We start from the raw sequence: 22425 nt of genomic DNA, 5'->3' as shown, positions 1-22425 counted from the left end.
TCATCATTAACTGCAGTATAGGGACTCTAAAACATGCCTTTACTTGACAGACTGACCCACTTAGAGCTGTAATTATGCCAAAATTATAAAGAATTATTAATATTTTAATTTAAGATTTAAAAAAAGCTTTTTCATCTGTCAATATGCTCTATTCAGAACTCCTCTAGTGGAAAAGTTTTAGTTTCAGCTGGTTTAATTTCATAAAAAAAACTATTTTTTAAGGAACCTTTGGCTATCTGATTATTGGTCGATTCATCGGTAAAAATAATCGACACATTATTCGATTTGCAAGCCCCAGTTTACAGTAAAAATATTTCACAATAGAATAGTCAATTACACTAGATTGCAAATATTCCAATCAAATCTTGTAACCAGGAGCTGGTTGACAGTTGCCTTTTGTATCTATTCTTCTTTTTCTATGTCTGCTTTTGTCTCCTTGAACCCCAGTTGACCTTGGCAGATGGCTGCTAACCCTGTTCTGCTGGAGGTTTCTTCTTGATAAAAGGAGGTTTTTCCTCTCCACTGTCGCTACATGCATGCTGTAATAAACTGGTTTTCCTTAGATAGATAACTTTGAATCAATTTGACTGTATGATCTGGTTGAATTGTAAAGTTCCTTGAGGTTACATGTTTTGTGTATTGGCGCAATGTGAATAAACTGAACATAATTTAATTATTGTGAAAAATACTGATTTTTATTTGGAAAAGTTGCAGTAAAATCCTGGTCATACCTTACAGTTTAGATGATTGAATAGGAGTTAGATAACATCACCATAGGCGTTGAATATCGCAGCAATCCCTGTACAATTTCTTGTCTAGCAATGGTAAGAAAACCATGAAGATAATGTATTTCTGTAAAAAAAAAAAAAAATAGGTTAAAAGTTCAAGTAAGTTTGTGGAACCTCATTCAGGTAAATAGTTTTTTTTATTTTTCAGGGTCTGTCAGTGTAAATAGAGGAAGCCACCTGAGAGAGTCTGTCATTAACAAACCCTTCCCCTCTATGAGCAGCAGGAAAAAAGCTTTTAAAGGAAAGACAGTTGGGTTGGGCTTCTCACTGCTCTTAAGATCATACAAGCAGTGAAAAAAACCTCTACACCACTACCTGACCCAGTTACAGCATGGATGCAGGTGATTTGATAGAATCTATCAGAGTGATCATGTTCATAGCTGGGATCCTGGGAAACAACTGGCTGGCTATAACGTCTCTTCCAAAGAAGAAATCTGAAATCCGTACAAATGAGATCCTGTTGATCAACCTTGCCGTCTCCAACCTCATCACCAACTACCTGGTGGATGCACCTGACACCATAGCTGACTTTGTTGGCCAATGGTTCATGGGGATAACGTTCTGTGGTATTTTTCGCTTTTGTGCAGACCTCTCAGAAACCAGCAGCCTCTTCACAACCTTCTTCATCTGCGCCTACTGGCATCAGAAACTGGTCGGTTCTCTTAAGCGTGGAAATGCACCAGTGCAGCTGGACAACCTGCGCCTGGTTGGGTGTCTGCTGGCTGGGAGCTGGACACTCTCCAGCGTCTTAAGCTTTCCTCATTTCTTCTTCGTCTCATTGGAGGGAACTAATGAGAGCCATGAAGACTGCATCGATTTCTTCCCCGATGCACTTTCCAGGCAAATATATGAGATCTGTTTTTTAACTCTGGCTAATGTTTTGCCTGTTGCAGGGATCATGGTTGCATGTGTCCAGATTATTGCAACTTTGCTCCAAAGCCAGAAGCGTATTCAGAGCCATTCTTCCAATCCAGCCAAGATGACAGTTAAAGAGAATCCAGAAAGATCAGTAAGCAATCTTTCTGTTGAAGATCCATTCAAAGAACATAGAAAATCTTCTTTACTTGTTCAATCAGGTACAGCTGAGCTTGTTTCTTCTGGTCTGGATGGAGGGTTCCTGGGTAAGACTCCACACAGTTCTCCTTTAGCCAACAAAAGAGCAGAAGTTCAGCCAAACCTCTCAAGGCCCAGCCAGGTACCCTCTAAGAGGAGTCCCAACTCACACTCTCATGCCAGGGCAGCAATGAGCGTAGTGGCTGTGGCCACTGTGGTCCTAATCTGTTGGGCGACTCATCTACTTCTACGCATCACCAACTACATCCAGACTTCACCACTGATGGTGGAGCTGGCCAGTCACATCGCAGCTTCCTACACTTGCATCATCCCTCATATATTTCTACATGGAGCGAAAAGGCATCACTGCCCATGTAAATTATAGAAATGTAAAAACATGCAACATTTATGTCTAAAAATATGACAGTAAGGTCCAGTAAATAGATCTGCTGTAATGAGGCTCAGGAGCAGCAGACGTTATGATTCAAATGATCTGTTTTTAAATTATCTATGACAGTAAGCATTACATCTGTTATTACATAGAGACCAATAAATGAGTGAAAATGTAAAAGTTGATACAAAATCAATAGTTTTCGCTAAGTGATTGATCACTGCAAAAATTATATACTTCAGGTAGTTTTTTGTCAAAAGTCATCACGGATAAAAATGTTTAGTTTATGAGAAATACAAGTATTTATTTATATTCATACCTATGTTAAATTTCCAGGTTTAATGCCCTTAATATTAGATATAACCTTTTTAAAATGTAAAATGAGCAATACTGCTCTCTCTGTGTAAATATTCTTGCATATATAAATATATTTTATTCTGTAACTTAACAGTCCTTTTATAACTTTGCTTATATTCCTATTCCTTTTATTGCACTATTTTCCTGCACTGTTTTGTTTTATATTGTTTTGAGCTGCTAAAATTTTAATTGTACCCTTGAGGAACAATGATAATTAAAGACTTAGGCTTAAAATCTTCCATACATTCTGAATAGGCTAACAAAGAAACCTGCAACAGTTAAGTTTGCAGGGTCTACACCCTGAAACATCTATTATTGAGGAACCGTTTGAAACATTCAGCCTTCTTGTGTTAAAGTCCCTCAGTATCAAAAGTATTGGCTTGGCTACATCTGCCCTCTCTACCTTACAGAGATTCCCTAATTATATAAGATTGTAAGGCCATATCTTTTTATCAGCCATCTTAAGGTTATCCTGCAGTTTATTTTTTATCAGATTAAAGAAACCACCCCTGTTGAGCTATTCCAAAACCTATTTTGTTTGTTTGAAAAGGTTAAACTATTCAGCCTGATAACTAAGATGAAGCAGTTGAACCACGGGTCTAGTTTAATGTGAATTTAAAGCTCTGTTAACACAAAACTGATATGGCCATGTGATGTCAAAATTAAGGTTTGATGGTTGATCATAAAGTGTTTAAACATGTTGAATATAAAAAAATACTGTCTTTATTAAATGTAAGAGACCAGATTCTTTCAATACTTACGTTTAGTTTGTTGTTACTTTATTAGAATTTTTGTGCTGTGATTATTTTTGCCCTTCTCATGACTGCTACCTTTGTGCAAAGGGGTCATTTCGATCTTTTACAACTTCAAGAAAATTCAACCATGATGGCTGAAATTTATTTACAGTTAATCAGGTTACAGGTGTCCACCCAGGTGTAACAGATTCAGACTGAAATCCGCAACTCTAAATTGATTTAGCCTAAAGTAAGGAACTCTGATTTTTCGGTTTCACAAGGACTGCTATCAATTAGTTCAATCAATGTTAACTTGGTCCACTCAGAGTTAATCGCATGCGTAACAAGTATGAAAATCCATTATCAGTGGAGCACCGATTTGACCAGTCACCATGACAACAGGCAACAGGAAGTGCCAATATCACCCCAATGGAGCTAGAGATTTTAATGCAGAAATGCAAAAAAAAATAAAATAAAATAAAATAAAAGAGAGAATGTGTTTAAAGGACAGAAAAAGCACTACTACTACAAAGGAGAGGAAGATGCAAAGGAGAAGATTGTTGCTTGAGTTAATGTTTAAGTTTATATGAAGTATCTATGGCAGGCCATATGTACATTTATTTAAAGCACTCCTCTCTGTTGTTTCATTTGTAGTTCACTAAAATAAGATTCTTCCTGATCAAAATCCCACTTCCAGACCTAATTGTAACAAAATATTTCCTAAATTACATTTTTGCAGCAGAAGCAAAATTTTTAATTATACTACTAAGAATGAAGTTTTATGTATCTAAAAATGTTTACACATTTTAAGTGGCCGCTCTGACATTTATTAGTTTGACTCAAAATGTATTCATATTTGAAAAAAGTTTTTTTCATAGTTAGAGTAACACAAATGCTGACCAGTAATCTTAATATTAGGAATATAAAGATCGGCAATTAATATGTAGACATTCAGAATGTTTATTCTAGATTTGGAGAATTTTAGTTAGTTTGAAATGGTCATTTAGACAAAGAAAACATTTTTTAGATATCAGGATTAGGGCTACATATCAAAACAGCTTGCCACAGAAGTCGTTACCATGAAAATTTTATGGGATTATTTCTTGAATGGTAGTAGATCAATGTATCTACCGTATTTAGGTGAAATCTTCTGGCAGCAGGTGAGGATGAAGAATAAAAGCGTTCTAAAACATTGCATGTGGATCATCTCCTGTGTCCCTCCTCATGTTGATTCAGTCTTCTTTTACACAGTAAAGAGGATGTTTGCAATCAAATGGCCATTATAAACGGCTATCAGTCCCATAGAAAGCCTTCAGATTGTGTCAGTAGTCTCAGTAGGTTATCAATGAATGAATCCTGATCCAATATTGTGGTTTCTGTTCTAAAAGGACGCAATCTCCACTAAATAATTCCTGTATTTACAAAACACCTGAGTGAAGTTGGCCCCCCCCACCTTCTTCAAATCAGACAAAAACAGTGTCAAACGTCTGTGCTACGTTTGTGCAGCAAAAACTTTCATTTGTGCCACTATCATTTTCAAGATATATAGAAATGTTTCTAGAGGTCATCAAAGGTCAACCAGCCCCCCCCCACCTTCTTCAAATCAGATGAAATGGATGTCGATTAACTCAGCTGTTTGTGCTGGTTTGTGCAGCAAAAATTGTCGTTTGTGCTACTTTGGCTTTGAAGATATTAATGAAAATAAAAAGGTCAAACAGTCAACCAGCCACCCCACCTTCTTCAAATTAGACAAAATTGGTGTCAAACGTTTGTGCAGCAATTAGTTTTGTTTGTGCCGCTACCATTTCAAAGATATAAAGAGATGTTTCTTTGATGACCTCTACAAAAAATATTAATATCAATAAAATGATAGCAGTACAAATGAAAATTGCCACACAAAAAATAAATTTTAAATATAAAATATTTAAAATAAATATATTTAGAATAAAAAAAATGCATATTTTGAAATATATAAATTTTTTGTACTGCTATCATTTTTATATTAATAATTGTTTGTAGAAGCCGTCAAAGGTCAGTGAGCATTTGTTCATTCAGAAACTCTGAATTTCATATAAATTTTAAGTTGCTAACCTATGATATCATTTTAACCTGTAAAAAAAAATGATAGCGGCACAAACGAAAATTTTTGCTGCACGAACGTTTGACACTAATTTCGTCTGATTTGAAGGTGGTGGGGGGGGGCCAACTTCACCCAGGTTTACAAAACTGTAATACAGACCTAGAAAGTTTTTAAACTATTTGAAATCATGAACTTTTGACATTATATTCCTTATCTAAATTAAACTTTACAATCCAGGTTCTCACAGCAACAAAAGGAGTTTTCCATAATAAAGCTTAACAATAATTATGCTCTAGAGTGCAGCTCAGTGGAGACTGTCAGTAATTAGTGCTTGTTAGTTTTAACTGTAGGAAACTGAACGAGTTCACAAATTAGATAATTGCAATGGATGATGAGCAAAGGAGCAACCTAGTCCTCCTTTCAGCTGATTACTTCAAGCTAAAATAGGGCTGTGCTTTAACCAGTGGCTAAAGGTTTTCCGGCTCATCCACAAAAGTCATGATAAGTTACCTTCCTTTTAAAAAGCTTTTATTGGTCCTCCAATTTGTCTCTGAATTTTTAGTGTAGGTGAAAACATGAACAGCACCAAGTCACACAAGCTCTTATACATCAAGCCACCACTCATTTACCATCAGCGCACACAGGTTTGGTAAAGATGACATTAAAGCCCAGTTATGTACATTAATACAAATTCAAATGTTACAATAAAGAGTTGTAACGTTTTTGCTGGGGTTGGTTATATTCAGCAACTGCTGTGGGGAAAATGCCCCAAATGAGGCTCAAATTAAACTAATTTTCCATAAAAGAAGCAGATGTCATGAATTTTATTGTACACATTATTCAATGTCCCACCATTTTCAGATATCAAACAGATATTTGCACACAATGCAAATTACATACTTTTCAAAACAGCAATGTTCCAACTAACAAAACGGTATGAAATAAGTTATAAAACTTGTCTCTTTGCCAATCTCTTCTCCCAACCATTCACAACATCTGCAACTAAAGAAACAGTCCGTTTAAGGCGAGCAGAGGAAGAGCCACAGGTCAGCCAGCTCTTTGTTGATTAAAAAGGTTTGCTCCTGTCAATGGAGCTTCTCCAGCTTGGCCTGCAGGGATTTAAAGTTGCCGATTGTGTGCTGAAGGGCTGAGTTCGGGCTCAGAGACTGCAGTTCCACCAGGTATCCGCAGATGTTGTCTAGGCAAACGTTGGTGAATCTGCGCCTGGGAAAAATGACAAAAACAGCATGCCGATGATGCAAGTTGTTGTTTCACTCTGCGAGATATCCCCCAAGCCTATTATTTTTGCTTGTTTCATAAATCTCTACGATAAATAATCCTTTAACCAACAGTGGCACTAGGATAACAGAACCAAAGAAACACAAAGACATGAAGTGGGTGGTTTTATGCAAAAGTTCAACGACAGTTTAAACTGTTGATGTTAGAAAGTGCTTGCTGTATGTTTATTCCACAGGCTTAATCTGGATTAATATATTGTAAAACTGCATGTTAAATGGATAACATTTTCCAGCAAATATTAGAAGAGAATTCTGAACTAGCAGCACCAACAATCTGGTTATCCTACAGCCTATAGTACAAGGATGGATGGTTAAAGAAGGAATGGATGAAGGGAAGGATTGACTCATTGACAAAAGGGTAGATTCAAAATAATAGATACATTGTTAGAAAGATAAACAGATAATGGGTAAAAGAACAAAAGAACACTTGGATGAAACAAATGAAAGGATGGATAGAAGGACTAAAGGATCAGTGCATTAATGAATGGATGGATGATATAAATTAGGATGAGATTCTATAAAGTCTGGGAATATTTATTTGACCATTTTCTATTTTTTTTCTCAACATTATCAAGAATTGCTAAATATTCTAACAAAAATTAATAACTTTAACGTGCAGGAATCAATGGAACACTGATTAAACCTTTAAAGAACTAAAACCAGAAATATTCCTTTAGTTAAAAGGGAGAAACATTCAGTCATTTTCTATTTTCAATGGCTCATTACAGGGTTTACGTCTCCACCTGATCTCAGTTCAGTCCATAGTTTGAATAAACAGACTGACCTAAGAAACATACACCTTAAAAAAATGTAACAACTTCCTTGGCAAGATTGTTAAAAGTGGAGATACAGCTAGAAATGTAAATCTTGTGGCAGTGTTGGCCCTACACTGCCCTCTACAGGCAGGCAGGCGAACTAACGGTGCTAACCTGTCATATGTTGGCACTCTGCTGGGATCCTCCACATATCCTGAGAGAAGCACATGGATGCACTCGACCAAATGTAGAGGTTTTCTCAACCGTAGCCAGCAGGGATCCTATATAGTTGCAAATCAAATAATATGTTAAAGAAAGATTATGACTAATGCTTAGAACAAAATCTAAACACGTGAATTTAAGGGGAAATACCCGGGATTTGAAGAGCTGATCATAAACCTCCAGAAGACGAGGCAGCTGGACTCCGATCTCCAACATCGTACATGTGACAAATCCCACATCCCAGTTCAGTCTGCAGACTTCCTGCTCCAAAAACTTTACAAGGAACTCTGTGATCATAACACACATCATCCCTTGTTAACACGCTACAATCATCATGTTCGCACCTGGGGAAAGAGCTGATTATGTCCTGAAACCAAAGCCTGATCAACCACGAATCAGTGTCTCCACAGACACGACATGTTTGAACAGGCTGCTTGTAAAATGTGGATAATTAAGAGAATGAGCAGCTGCTCTGCACCTCAAGGACATGCTCACATAAAACATGCAGAAATTAGGCCTAATTAGAATACTAAAACATAAACAACAATCCAGAAAGTGGATATCACTGAAGCCTACCCAGAGGGAAGTATCTAGGGGTTCCAGCATAAATCCTTCCCAGTGAAACCAGTTTCAGATTGAGAGACCTCATCCTGTCTGCCGGACTCATGGCCACACTGTCGCCCAGCTCTGAAAGAAAAAACACTCTGCTAGGTTAGGGATATGAACTGCTTAAAAAAAGATCAAGATTCTGATGTTTTTAATTTACCCTTTTCCAAGATTTCCTGCCACAGTGAGTGGACCAGTATGGGGTCTGAGTGTCCTGCACAGTGAATGATGGCCAGCTTGCATTCAGACAGTTTAAAATGGTCAGCAAACTCTCCATATAGCTGTGTGAGGAGAAAGTGAAGCTGGAATCAATTTGCATTCCTAATAAACACTAAAACATATATTTTTTTCATGTCTTTGGTTACCTTTGTAATGTCCATAAGCTCAGAGTCAAGCTGTGAGATGGCGTTTTTCACTGAGGGATGATGGGTGTACTGTCTGATCAGGGTTTCCTGGATCTGGACTTGAATGCGCACCAGCTGGAGGGGAGCGAAAAAGAAGCAACATTATACAACTGCTCTTTGATTGTTGAGTTAGGATTCCTCTCAGCCGTCAGTGAAGCAGAAGCACCTCCATCTTCTCCTCGAGTTCGTGAAGGAACTCTCCGTCAGCCGCCTGAGCTGAGATGCAGGAGGAGCTCTTTGCAGAAAGGATGGCACGAGCTATGTACTCCAACCGCTGCTTCAGCGAGATCTCAGTGCTGAGACATCCAAGGAAAGCAAAAGGCATTTAAAAAGGAAAAGTTGTGTAAAATTTGTATAGAGTGAAAAGCTTCCCCTGTTGGGCTCAGACCTGTGCAAGTCAGCGAGGCGGGCCAACACGTGAGCCGCTTTGCCAAAGCTGCGATTCTTCTCGTAGTAGCGCCACAACAGGTCCATGTTATGAACTTTGCTCTGGTCCTGTTTTATCATATGCATCAGATGCTCTTCCAGATATGGAGAATTCACCTGAGAAAAGAACACAGGACAAAGGTCAAGATGTTAAAAAAACATTTCTTATTCTTCAAGTTAACTAAATCTGGAGCAAAATGTGGAACAGTTTACATGCCACAGATTAACATGATAATGTGCAATCTATTGAATAAGTCTGAACCTAAAAAGAATCCTAAGATTTGGCATTCATACACTCAAAATATTAATTTAAATGCCTCTTTAGCAAATTAAACTTTGACCGAGTGTTTTGTTTGTTTGTTTTGTTTTGTATTTTTTATCAACAAGCTGCATAACTTAATATTTCATCTGGTAGCTTCACAGTAGGGCTGAATGATTCTGCCAAAAAAATCTAATTTGCAGTTATTTTCATCCAGTATTTCTATATCGGTTTTCCCTTACACTAACCAGCAGCATGTAGATGTTTCAAACCAGGGTATTGTTTTTTTCATGTTCCTGAAAGTTGCTTTTCCAGTGTCCATAGTTGTTGGACTTTGTTCCCTTTGTGTAAAAAAAGTGATTACTTCTTCCATCATGTATAGCTCTGCATGCTAGTTGTAACGCTTTTCCTTACTTGTGGCGGCACACCTACTTTAATCATATTAGAGCCACCTAAAGGGCTGGAGTAAGAAATTTAGTTTATTCTCTTGCTAAATGTAATGTGACCAAAAGAGTGTCTGTGCAATTTGAAAACTGGGTTTTGTTAAATTGTGATTTTATTGCAGATGCAATTAATTTCCCAGCCCTCGTTCTTAACCAACATTTTCCAAAGAGATTCGGGGGTTCGAAATCGACACCTTTAAAGTCGTAGGGAAGCCGCTGTTCCAATGGTTGCATTTCAGAATTCTCCCGAGTGGTGCCTAACTTTACACAAGTGAATGTGATTGTTTTTTTATCAAGGGGGCGGGATTGTTGTGGCGGAAGGTTCACAAGCAAGTATGGTTGTAACCGGTTTGTCATAAGCATCTTGCTAACCAGTTAGCAACTCAGTGCTAGTAGGTTCCCAATGGGAAATTACATTGGGACCAAGTAGCACTAAACTGGCGACTTGAAAACGACACTGTCAAGGAACGCTATGGACAGCGGAAACATGCAAGAGGAGGAGAGATTAATGTTGGTCGTGGATGAGTCTCCTCCATCATACATTTTTCATTTAGAGGAGGAAAGTGGGGGTGTAGTTGTTGTGGAAGAGGACGCCAGGGCGGCAGAAGCTTGGTTTGGTGTAAAAGGCTTACAGCCGTACATGTTTGAGTCCTTGCGTCGCAACGCTGCCAGTTCTGTTAGCGCTACGCCATAGAACCATTGAGTTCTACGATGGAACTCAATGGTAAAGTAAATAATTCTTATTTCTTATTTTAACTGTTGCGTATTTTAGCTGTGACCGAAAACATTTGATTGACAGATGACCGTTTATATATGATTGGCCAAGTTTAGGTGTACAGGCTGACGTATAACTAACTGGCCTAAAGACAGGATTTTTTTTAAAAATAGCAATTTTCTAACTTAATATGGTCTGATAAAGAGTACATTTATATAAATTTTTAAGCCAGAATGTTTTGAAATGTAAATATGACTTCCCTACTTCTTTTAGTTAATTTACAATGCCTATTATTGTCCCACTTCTGTTCAGAAGCAACCAAAGCTCCAGTTTAACTCCAAAAAGCCCAGACCCCCCCCAACATCAATGTCCGCATGCAAAATGAGTTTGACACCAAGATTAAGACAGAAATGCCTTCATTGCACCATAAAGCAGGCCTGAGAAGAGTGGAAATGTGGCTAAAACACTGACAAGTTACAAGATGACCTCAAAGTGTTACAATTCATCTACACCTTTAAAAGTTTGCTCAATTTATAAACAACCAAACAAACATGATGTTTGTTAGGTATAATGATGCTACTGTGTGGGATTTTAATCTATGTACAATGTTTTATTTTCCTATGGCTATTTCTTCTTTTTTTCTCCTGGCATTATGACCTTGTCTCCTTTGAATAAGCTTTTAATAGCTTCCTGGGAGTCATGATTCACACATGACTCATAGCATGACCCATGAGAAGATGAGCAAAAGATGTGTGAACAAACTCAACTGAACCGACTTTTATATCAAATATTGAAGCGGGTGTATGTAGTTCTTTTAAAAAAAAAAACAAATGAACCCAAAACAGAACTACTAAAGTTGCTTTGCAATCATTGAAAATTAGAAAAACATGGTCAAATGAAACACGAAAAACCCATGAATAATTATATTCCGTTCATAAGTGTACGCCATTTCTAAATGAAAGAGCACAAACATTAACGATTTCTTTAAATAAAAAAATGCTTTGTTAGGGGAAAAAACAACAGATGTATGGACATTGAGTGTTTAAAATAATAAAGATTTTCAAGCATTGAGCTAAACAGATACCATTACAGAGGCAGGAACATAATAGTAATACCTCCAGCAGCTTGTCCGTCAGGTCTGCCTGAATCAGCCAGTTGTACAGGGCGATGTGAAACAGCTCATCCTGGGACCTCTGGGCCAACCCCAGCATCTGCTCAAACTACAGGAGAGCGACAGATTTTCATTAGAAATGCAGATCATGTGCATAAGAAAGCATGGTAAAGGGCATCAACTTTCCCCTTTTTTACACTCACGTGTGCTGTAGCTTCTTCGTTGCTTAGCATGTTTGGATCTGAGGTCATGACGGGGGGTCCGGGCTGCTTAGGAACGCTGGGCGACTGAGGAGCAGCTTTGCTCTGGTTCACCAGCTCCTGCATGGTGTCTGTGATACACTTATAACAGGAGAGTCTGAAAGATGAGAGGAAATGAGCCGTTTGTGACGACAGTCAGCCCAGAGACAGAGGATTGTAGCGTTTCTTTGTTGACGTACCGTTCCTGGAATGCCTGCTGCCCAACTTTGTCCTCTTCTGGTTCTCCATTTTTATAGTAGTGGGGGCCTAACCTCTGTGGATCCTTCTTGTCTGCTGCTGTGAGGCACAACTCAACAACTCCCTCATAGAAACGCACTGAAATGAAAATCAGTATTAAAGAGCAGTAGGATAGAAACTGAAAATGGGGCAATGCAATCCATGCCTCCACCTTGTCTATACTGGGAGCAAACAAGCGGCAGGTCAGTGTGCTGGCTGATCTGTTGGTAGAGTTGCAGAGACTCCCTCAGCGTCCGCTCCTTCTCCGCTTTGTTCTGGATTTGCTTTGAGCTCTGAAGTAACTCGTTAGCCTAAGAGGGGAAAAAGAAAGGCTCAAAAAGACCACGCTTCATCTGAGGTTCTCCAGTTCTTTACATCAAGACCACGAACCTCTGAGTATTTCACTGCTATTTTATGAGATAGACCAGCACAACAGTCGCACAGCTGGGAGGTGGGGGTAAAAAAAGACATATAGTTTTCAAAATCTTAAGTTTTTAGCTAGAACAGAAAAAGTATGTACTAATGGCCTAGTCAAAGCCTCGACCAAATCTAGTTCCAACCCTGAGGTAAAACAAACAGCAGATATTGAGTGATTTGGTTCATTTTTTTTAATGATAGATCCTTCCTGTTATGTAACAAAAGATTAAAAAGTTTAAGTTGTAAAAATACTGGAAGTACCTTTGAGCAAACGCTGTCATCACTGCTGTACAGTAGGGGGCAAAGATCTCGAAGGTGATGGCTGATGGCGTCCACTGAGGCGTTATCTTTGATGTAGACATTAATAAGCCCTGTGACTAGAGCCCCAGACAGCTCCTTTCCCCGGGTCACTACATCCTTAAAACTTGCCCCCTTCATCTGCTCTTGAAACTCCTGTGAATAAAAAAATATAAAAAAAGCCAAAAAGCACAAATGAAGCTGCAGTTTTTTGGCTCAAAGCAGGGAAATTAACCTTCAGCGACTTCTAACAATCTCGTTGAATTGAGGAAGTAGTTGCGCTCTCGAGTACCTTTGGCAGCTCCGACATAATGAGGCTGAAGTGATGATCGCAGAGGAGTTTCCAAAGAGCCAGAGTTTGATAAGAGCGATACACTAGCTGCTGGATACCCTGCAGGGATGCTTTCTCATAGACCTGAGCCTTAGCTGAACAAAGATATGGAAATTAGTCTTGCATAAGAGAAAAACTACAAAATAAGCCCATTAGTGATCAGTAAGCGACATCGACTTTAAAGTAAATACTTCTTTCCTTTTAGGCCTTTATGTGAGAACATAGAGGAAACTGTTGAAACTCACTGTGATACTTCCTCTGGAGCTCCTGCTGAACCTGCTGGGAGCTGGCTCCGTCAGGGCGCATAAATCCCAGCAGCCTCTGCTGCAGGTTGGCAGGGGAGCTGAAGCTAACAAGTACCAGAACAAAGGACAATCATTTTTACGTTTACAGAGGGTCTTTCTTTTCTTTTCTTTACCAAAGGAGACAATCAGAGAGAGACATTGTAAAGAATATAACAGAGTCAAATAAACAGTTTCCAGGGCGATAATAAGAAAATTCCAGATTAAATTTAATATCAAATTTAATATAGCCAGCAAATTTAATATCAAACACTAAAATAAACATAGATATCTCTGACTTATCATTATGCATCTCTTGTTGCTGTAATCGCAACAAAATTAGACATTTCTCTGAAGCCATTTTACTCTCCAAACTGATGCAAAGGTTTACATTTTCCTTTTTTGGCGTTTATTCCCTGCACAAGAAAACTATAGCAACCACAGGGTTTCATTGTCAGGATTGTCTAATGAGACTGTACAGTCAAAAGGAAAATCAGTGAAAAAAACATCCTGCATGTAAGCTTGCTGCTTTTTCTGTGCAGCCACTCTGAATGCTTCGTTTTTACAATCTATGAAATAGGCAGAAATGGTCCCTGCTTTAGTCCAAACCATACAGCTCATCTCAGATGGATTGAGTCCCATTTGAGAAAGCAGATGAGCTGGATGCTGAATGTTGTTGCTGATAAGAGCAGATGCTGATGAGCTGGCAACCAGGCTAAAGCAGTTAAGATGAAAAAGGCCTGCAGCTTTACTCCAGTAGAGAAAATTCAGTCTGCAGGCCTTATTATTAAATTCTTTCACATTTTTCATGTCTAATCTCTAAACTTTTTCTGACTCCAGTTGACATTTTTCCTGTAGTTTTCTATAAATAGTTTAGATTTCTAGCTTTGTCATATTGTCTCTGCGTGTCACAAACAACATGATAAAACAACATTATGCTGCAGCTGGTTGGATCTATAAAGTGTTTTTCTAGACAGACTGGTTCATAATTTCTAACCTACTCCAGCTGGCAGGGAAAAAAAAGCAAAATATAGACACCTTAAGGAATGAGTCTCCAACTCCAAATTCATTTTCTCCTAAATAATTACTGCATCAATTTAGCTTTTGAAAAGATAAATCATTATATATATATAAAAAAAAATATCACACCTAAAAGGCTTGTTTTAATTTCTTTCTCCAAAATTCTAATTTCTATTTTTTGGATGAGGGAATTTAGAATAAAGGTTTGGCAACTAAAATAATTAATATCATGATGGATATCAAACTAGACCTAAGAGTAGCAGCGAAAAAAAAAAAAAAGTAAATTAAATACAAATGGGAAATAGAAACCCTACTTTTTCTGTCATGCTGTACATTATAAATAAAATACTAATAGTTGAGTCATCTGTTTTTCTTCTTTTTGAATCAATCCTCAGAATTATTAAAAATCAGATTTAATAAACTAATATTTCAGAATTTTTTAAGACTGTTTAGGAATAATAGTTTGAGAGTTACAGCTCTTTCCAGACATATTTTGTTTATTTTTTTTGCATATTTTCCCCAAATAACAGAAAAATGCTTAAATCAAATTCCAGAATTCTTAAGGTTTCAAGCCTTTTCTCGCTCAGCTACCCTGAGTTTGCACTGTGTGAGGCCCAGAGGTTCTTCCAGTAGCCTGCAGAGATCAGGCAATAAAAGCCATTTCTGAAAATATGGGAGACGGACCAAACACCTTATTCTACACATTTAATAAAGTTAAAACTGTGTCCCTTATTTGTTTTTGGGCATCTAAATATTTTCACTGATTACACCAAGATCTGTATTCATTGCTTATTCACTGCATTGTGTTTAATCTCCATGTTTTGAACAAAATAAAGTTATTATACGTTACCTGTAATTAATCTAATGTGTATTATTGCTGCACACAAATGTACTCGTACGTCTTTATCAGCATAGTGAGGTGTTCATAAAATCTAGACCAGCTTTAGTGAACCGTTTTAAGAAACACAGATATTGTATACATTAAGACTTTGAGAAAGAATAGTTACTACGTTTGATTCTAAGAGATCAGGTGCCCTTTATTTACATCATGTACAAAAAAAAAGACCAATAAATAAAGTAGGCTGACAAATATAAACTGAAAGGCAGATGTGTGATGATTCTGTGTCAATAAATAAAGGAGTTAAAGTCAGCAAAAATGCTTTCTGGACCAGAGCGTTGCTCTGATGTGACACTTTCTGGAAGATTTTCTCAGCTCCCTGTCAAAACTAATCTACAACTTCTGTTTGGACAAAAACCCCGAAAAATGCATAAATATACAAAATATCTCAGTGCAAAAATAAATATTTGCAGATGAAAAAGCTTTTACCTCGCAGCACCAAGAGAAGAAGGGCTGAGCTGAGAGTTTTTATCGAGGAACTCCTGCAAACCTCTGAGCTGCATGAGGACCGACTCCAGCTCCAATGAATCAACGGTGCTTTCTAACTATGGAGACAACAGATATAAAAAAAAAAAAAAAAAGCACAGTTTGTTTTTGTTTTTTATCATTATGTATTAATGATACAGAACACAATCAAAAGTCATTAATTGTGTGATTCCCTCGGTTATTTCTGTTGGATTACTCTTTGAACAGTACGGCTGCAAACAAGCACAGATTTGTTTTTTTCCATGCGTTCTATGAAACTTCAAAATAAACGTCTGATTTCACTTCAGGGGTTTTTCTCCTGGTCACCAGGGTAGTTTTCTAAACAATTATTACTTCTCTGCATTTCCACTGCAACTAGCAGAGCAAAAAATACCCCAGAAAAATGACCTTACATGGGAGGGACGCATTCATCAGAAGGTTTAGAAGAGAAATGGTGGAATTACTTTTTTAAATTGCAGATATCAGTTTAAAACTGTCTGTGTGGAAAGAATAAGTAGGTGATTCTGTCAAAGAGATAATCTAGTATTTATACATTTTATTTCTGTTTTAAAGGAACAATCAATAAATGAAAGCGTTAACTGAGGTATTATCAGTTAAAGTTTTTGGTCTAAATGTGTATTTTGTTCTACTACCTGCTTTTATCTTAATTTTCCTTTTTTCTGCTCTTATTTTTTTCTTCTATTTTATAATTTAATTCATATAAATTACTTTAAATTGTCCTTGAACTGAATTGTGCTATGTGAATAAACGTGATTGTACTTACAATACTGAGGGTCTGGTTTCCTTTGCTTATCGATTTCTCAAAAGCAAGACTCCCATCCCAAAGATTGCTGTTAATGTTGAAAGAGACGTAGTTAAAGGGGAAACATCAACAAATATGTTTATACAAATAAAAATAAAGAAATGTTTTTTAACCTTTAGTCCAAAAAATCAGGAAGAATTACCCGAGAATGCGAGCAAAGTAGATGCAGATGCCGTTATGTTTTCCGGAGAAAATCACCTCGGGACCTGCTGACATCGGCGTGATCGGCGCAGAGCCAGACTGCATCGGTGCAAATGGTGTTGCAAACGCTGGAGGCACCACCCCTGATTCAAGTATTGAAAATCAAGTCAAAATTAAATATTTTAGCTGGTAATTTGTGCGAACGCAGATGAAAAAAAAAAAAAAGGTTAAGTTTAATGGATGTTTCTAAACATCTGTACACCAACCTGGCGCTGGAGAGCTCATCACAGGACCAACTGTGCTAGGTGTTGCCATGGCAGCGGGAAATCTCATCTGTGCCTCTCCTCCATATCTGAACCCAACAGAAAAAAGGAAGGGAGCCCGTTAATTTCCACACAATGCAACCAACCATGAATATGCATGGGTAAAAATGATCCACTGACCTGAAGAACGCTCTTGTGGCCCATTGTGAAACTTCTCTGTCAGAAGCGGCGCTGGAGCAAGCCAGGATGAGAGCTGTAGCACAGGCCTGCTCCTCCTGAAAGAAACAGATTAAATGTGCAAATAAAATATGAGAAAATATGAATAAAAATGTAATGATTGTTTTTGTTGACTAATATAGTGCTTAGATTTGTGTCTTAAGCCATTAAATGGATGTAAATTAACTGTACCCTGTGCAGCTTGAAGAAGCGCTCTATCTCCTCACTTTCTCCTCCAGCACAGCTGACCAGCAGGTGGCGCAGCTGGTCAACTGGACGCAGTTTCTGAAAGATGTGGCTACCCTGAAGGCCAGAAAAAGAGTTTAAAAGCACAAACTTTTAATCCAAGATCAAACCTTAACACGATGAGCTGTGGCTGGGTTTTTCACCTTTGCAGAGAGAAGGACGAATTTCTGCGCCGGAATATTGTGCTGCTGGACGACCGCAGGTGAATCTGTGATGGGGATCTGCTCCTTGTTTAGAGGAGTAAAGATCTTGGGGGGCCTCTCATCATCAATGGCACAAAGAGCCCAAGAGTGTCCATCGACATTAGACATCATCTGAAAAGAATTACACAAGCTATACCAAATTTTCTCCAAGTTGCAGTAGAAGCTTTTTATTTTTACTGCACTAAGACTGATGCAAAACAGAACCTCAGTCTGATGCTTCTGCCACAAACCTTGACAGATGAATCAGTGTTCTGTACGACTGAAAGCCTCACTTAATTGTTCAAAACAAACCTTTTTGTCATTATATGTAGCTGCACCTTTTTTCTTCCTTGTACAAACATCCAAACTAGGAACCAGTTCAATATCCAAAGAAGGCAATCATCCTAAAAATCAGTTCTGGGATGGTCCTAACTTCAATGAATGGCCACAGTATATTTAAAAATACAGTAAGTGACGTGTATGTATGCATTTGCAGCTGTACAACTTTTCTCTCATGGCATAAAAATGATAGTGTATAAACTTCTGAAAGGCGATGTATCGAAAAACACACAACAGAGGTCTCCTAGTTTAGATATTCTGGTTTCTAATTGTTTGCTAATTTCAAACCTGTGTCTCCATCAGGGGTTTCTTGAAGGGGAAAGAGTCATGATTGATGCACCACAGGATGTCACTGTCTTCTGTCTCTGAGGCAGCCATGAGCAGAACGCCTGCAGCATTAAAAAATGTCACAAAGACAGATTAGTTCATATCACCACTGGAAAGGGGAGTCAGACAACTAAACATAACAGAGTTTGGGAACACAGTTTGACCTCTAACCTTTGCTATGCAGAGCCTTGTGAACCTTAGACGGCTTCTGTAAAGTGGAGGAGGCAGAGAAACCCGGCGGCAGCCGCACATGGACCAAAGCAAGCAGGGTTGGGCGGACAGGAACGTGTTTCTGGTGCTGAGGAGCAAAAGGTGTGGTGGCGAAGTAGAGGCGCACACCTGGAATAATCAAGAGCAAAATTAGACAATAATCCTGCCATCATGGCCTCCATTCCCTATAAACCTTAAAGCGTATTTGGGAAAAAATTAATAAAATAAAAACGTGTCTTCTTGGGATCTATGTTGAAATATTTACCTGCATGAGTAACAGCAAGCAGGTGGCAATCTGAGGATTCGGATCTGTCAATGACTGAGATCTGGACAATGGGTTTAAAGACGGAACGATCAATGGTCCTAAAAAAGAAAAGTTTTACCGAAAAGTAGAGCATAAGTAAGAAAAGTGATTCACACATTGAACATGAACAGGTAAATCTTTAACATACGGAAGAGGATTAGGGCCACTGGGGAAAAAAAAAAAGTTAACTGATTTTTAACTGACTTTTTTCTCAGAATTCTGACTTTAATCTCAAAATTCAGAATTTTTTATTGCCAGAATTCTGAGAAAAAAGTCCGAATTCTGAGATTAAGGTCAGAATTCTGAAAAAAAAAGGTTAGAATTCTGACTTTTTTCCCCATACTATACTGAAATAAAATTCAAAAATCAGTTAAGTTTTTTTTTTCCCCAGTGGCTAATCCAGTGGCCTAATCCTCTTCCGTATTAAAAAAACAGAAGATCACAAAGTAACATCTTTTTATTAAGTTGTCAACTATTACATCTTTAAATTGATTAATTAAACATGAAGTGGAATTGTTAAAGCCTTTATCTCTTCTTATTTTAATTATCATGGCTATAGATAATTAAAATAGATGTCTAGTTGTACTGCATATTGTTATAAGCATTGAAAAGATTAACTGTGCACAGTTCATAGAGATAATTAATAGCCTAAACATCAATAAAATGAGAATACAGTAGTTTAAAGGACTGAATCTCTATGTGGGCTGTAGGGGCATTTATGAGTCTCATCTGATATGATTGACAAACAGTATTGAACCTTTGGATATTCTAAAGTGGTGTTCATCTTATTACATACCGAGCAATGTTTCCTGCAGCCGCTACAATGGAGCTCTGGGACATTGTTGCAACACGACTCATTCCTTGGCCATCGGCCCCGAGGTCGTACACCTAAAAGATGGGTTAAATATTTTAGCTCAATGTAGGATTTTATGTGTCTAAAGGTTCTGATAGATATGAATAAATCAGAGTAATAATACCCGTTAGAAAACGACCAGACATGTTTTTAAGACCAATGCCGAAACCAGAGAAAACTATTTTTAACTGACGTTTGCATCAGGCTGATGCTGAAGAGAAAAAAAATGGGAAAAACAGCTAATATTGTCTTATTTCTAATAACAATTAAGAGTAAAGTTCCTTTTTTCTTTTTCCAAGGCGGAAAATAAATATTTTACAGATTAAAATAAATCTGCCAACATGGGCAAATCAAACAGCATAACCAGAGACCATACAGGATATGGATGGTAGGAGCTAAAAAAAAAATAAAAACTAGGGTGATTGGAACTCATCACCAAAGATGAGTCGTCAGAATACAACGGGGGAAAAAAAACCACCAAAAAATTATTTCTCAATAATGTTAAAATCCTTTTTTTAAAGTATGCCTCTTTTACTAGACATTTGCCTTATTTTCTATTAGAAAAAATCCTAAGTTAAATAAAAAAAACAATTCTACATCTAAATCTGTGATATGAATAATTCTGGCCTCAATCATGAATGCTTTAAATCCGCATACAGCAGATGATTCAGCATCAAAATTAGATCAGAGATGGAGTAAAAAGGCATAAAACTTCAGGAAAATCTATAGTAAACTCAAATGTTCTTTTCCAAAATAACTAATCATTTTTCATGTAATCATTTCACCCCTGAAACCAAAACATTTTAAATACAGCAGCAGTCATTCAAAATGGCCTTCCAGTCAAACGGCAGCCAACTTCCAGCCACTGGACCCCCTTCTTCTGGGCGTGCATATTTTTTTTTTACTGTGACTCCATCCTTTCACTGAATTACAGGGCCTGACCAGGAGATGGCGCATCTCTTTAGATCTTAATGTCCACAAACCATGATAAAATAGTTTAGTACAAAGATTGATGTTTAAAAAAGGAATCTTAGGGGACCAGCCAGGGGAGCATAAAAGAAAGTGGGAAATTTTTGAATGGCTACTACTGTAGTAAAAGGCCTGTAATCAAGTCCAATGACCCAAAGAGCTTTCAGTCAGTCATTCACACACTGATTGTGAGCTGATGAAGCCAAAAGCTGCCCTGAAATGCCCTAACAGAAGATCACCATCAGTGCCAAAGGATACAACAAAAGAGAATGGTTCAAACCAGCGAAGAAGAAACAGCAATACCTGCAGGACATCTTTCTCAGAGCGAGTAAACAGTGTGTTGCGAGAGTTGTCAATTGCAATCTGTACAATGGGATCTGTGGAAAACATGGGGGGGGGGGGGGGGAGGTCAACGACAAAAATGTGCAGCTCATTTTACTTTACAAGGAAATGTGTCCCTTCCCCTCACCATCTTCAGAAAAAGAGAACTGGAGCACAGACGGGATAAGGAAGGACAAAGAGCTCTTAGAATGGTTAATTTTCCTGCAGCGTTGGCTGAGCCAGCCCGCCTCCGCCTGGTAAGCTATCTCATACAGGCAGCCATCTTTCCCTGCCATGAAGATGCGTCCCAGGTCTGTAGAGGTGATGGACAGGATGTAGGTGTTGTCTGTTGGGATTGAGAAGAGGGGGTCTGGCAGCAGCTGCATCCCACCAGACATGCTATCATTTAATCCTGCAAAAAGATATTTAACACGTTACCTTGATTTGATTTAATGTGGTTTGATCATATCTTAACAGAGAGAGGCCCAAACACCTAGGTTATGGTGGCATTTTGAGTTTTAGATATTTATAAACCTCAAAGACTAGATTTAAACTGCAATACGGACAATAAAAACAACTTTGTTAGAAAAAAAGTCATTTGAAAATCAAACAAACCACAAAGACCCTGTTAAGAGGCCAGACTTACCAGCTTGGCTCTTCGGAAAGCTGAGTCCAAGGATTACTACATCCACAGAAGTGGCTAAAACCAGGAGGTAGTGGATGTGTGGCTGTAAAATACCTGAGAAGAAAATGATAAGATCTCAGGGCTGTTTTAAGAATGAAAATGCATGCAAAATCATTTTCTAAACACACCTTGTTTTGGTTTAACAAGACCCACAGCCAGAATTGTTTCAATCAGGCCGTCAAAGTAGGCCACGTCTCCCCTGCAAATAAAGCAAAAGGGAAAGGCAGCCGTTTTAAAAAAGCTCTGATTAAATTGCTAAACACTAATAATACATTTTAAAGGCTTTAAAAATAATTTCAAATGGCTGCATTTAATAATACCAACCCATCTTCATAATTCCACATAAAGATGTCATTGTCGATTGTTAGCCACGCTCGAGAGATCTCCGGGAAAACTCCCATCATGCAGTTAAACTGCATATCTACATCATAGTTAAGCTGAAAATAAAAGCACTTGGAGAAAAAAAAAATCAAAAGCAGAGACAAAAAAATGTTTCCTTTGATCTGAGGAAAGACGTGTGAATCTGAAATGCCCCGAAAATCTGTTTCTAAAGGACCGAAAGGATACGGCTAAACTGCTCCACCAGCTCCGGCGGCAACGGGACTCTTCGAACTGCGCTGAGTTCTGGTAGGTTTGGTATGCTGAGTAAACCGGGTCCCTGGAGAGGGTAGTCCATGTCAGCAACTCCAGACAGGGATGGCATGTCTGTTAATAAGAAG

At 38.0% G+C, this 22425-nt stretch overlaps 2 protein-coding genes across 2 annotated transcripts in view; one reads left to right on the top strand and one right to left on the bottom strand.

The window, feature by feature from the left end:
- Positions 1–1119: 1119 nt before the first annotated feature.
- Positions 1120–2226, top strand: LOC107088438 (rhodopsin-like). The gene has a single exon (XM_015380605.1). The coding sequence runs from the start codon at positions 1120–1122 to the stop codon at positions 2224–2226; it is 1107 nt and encodes a 368-aa protein (XP_015236091.1).
- A 3712-nt stretch (positions 2227–5938) lies between these two features.
- The window catches only part of nup155 (nucleoporin 155kDa), a 19439-nt gene continuing 2952 nt past the window's right edge, over positions 5939–22425 (bottom strand). Inside the window, exons 3-34 of the mRNA XM_015380636.1 lie at positions 22274–22411; positions 22031–22127; positions 21835–21905; positions 21668–21760; positions 21170–21433; positions 21004–21077; positions 19675–19766; positions 18840–18937; positions 18536–18703; positions 18326–18426; positions 17660–17830; positions 17463–17573; positions 17235–17329; positions 17058–17143; positions 16793–16934; positions 16612–16678; positions 15792–15907; positions 13409–13512; positions 13125–13258; positions 12797–12988; positions 12291–12429; positions 12082–12217; positions 11846–11999; positions 11647–11751; positions 9077–9231; positions 8855–8984; positions 8650–8763; positions 8445–8565; positions 8255–8365; positions 7829–7965; positions 7631–7737; positions 5939–6627 (exon numbers count right to left, since the gene is read on the bottom strand). Of these exons, the coding sequence (XP_015236122.1) occupies positions 6489–6627; positions 7631–7737; positions 7829–7965; positions 8255–8365; positions 8445–8565; positions 8650–8763; positions 8855–8984; positions 9077–9231; positions 11647–11751; positions 11846–11999; positions 12082–12217; positions 12291–12429; positions 12797–12988; positions 13125–13258; positions 13409–13512; positions 15792–15907; positions 16612–16678; positions 16793–16934; positions 17058–17143; positions 17235–17329; positions 17463–17573; positions 17660–17830; positions 18326–18426; positions 18536–18703; positions 18840–18937; positions 19675–19766; positions 21004–21077; positions 21170–21433; positions 21668–21760; positions 21835–21905; positions 22031–22127; positions 22274–22411 (3962 nt within the window). The 3' untranslated portion in view covers positions 5939–6488. The remainder of the gene's footprint in view (positions 6628–7630; positions 7738–7828; positions 7966–8254; positions 8366–8444; positions 8566–8649; positions 8764–8854; positions 8985–9076; positions 9232–11646; positions 11752–11845; positions 12000–12081; positions 12218–12290; positions 12430–12796; positions 12989–13124; positions 13259–13408; positions 13513–15791; positions 15908–16611; positions 16679–16792; positions 16935–17057; positions 17144–17234; positions 17330–17462; positions 17574–17659; positions 17831–18325; positions 18427–18535; positions 18704–18839; positions 18938–19674; positions 19767–21003; positions 21078–21169; positions 21434–21667; positions 21761–21834; positions 21906–22030; positions 22128–22273; positions 22412–22425) is intronic.

This window comes from Cyprinodon variegatus, unplaced genomic scaffold (genome assembly GCF_000732505.1).
Source record: "Cyprinodon variegatus isolate N-32 unplaced genomic scaffold, C_variegatus-1.0 Scaffold218, whole genome shotgun sequence".
NCBI classification, from domain to species: domain Eukaryota; kingdom Metazoa; phylum Chordata; class Actinopteri; order Cyprinodontiformes; family Cyprinodontidae; genus Cyprinodon; species Cyprinodon variegatus.
Note: the sequence above shows the minus strand (reverse complement) of the source record. Positions and strands in the feature narration are given on the sequence as shown.

Coding starts and splice junctions, on each gene's coding strand:
- LOC107088438 (XM_015380605.1), top strand. CDS start 1,120: ATGGATGCAGGTGATTTGATAGAATCTATCAGAGTGATCATGTTCATA.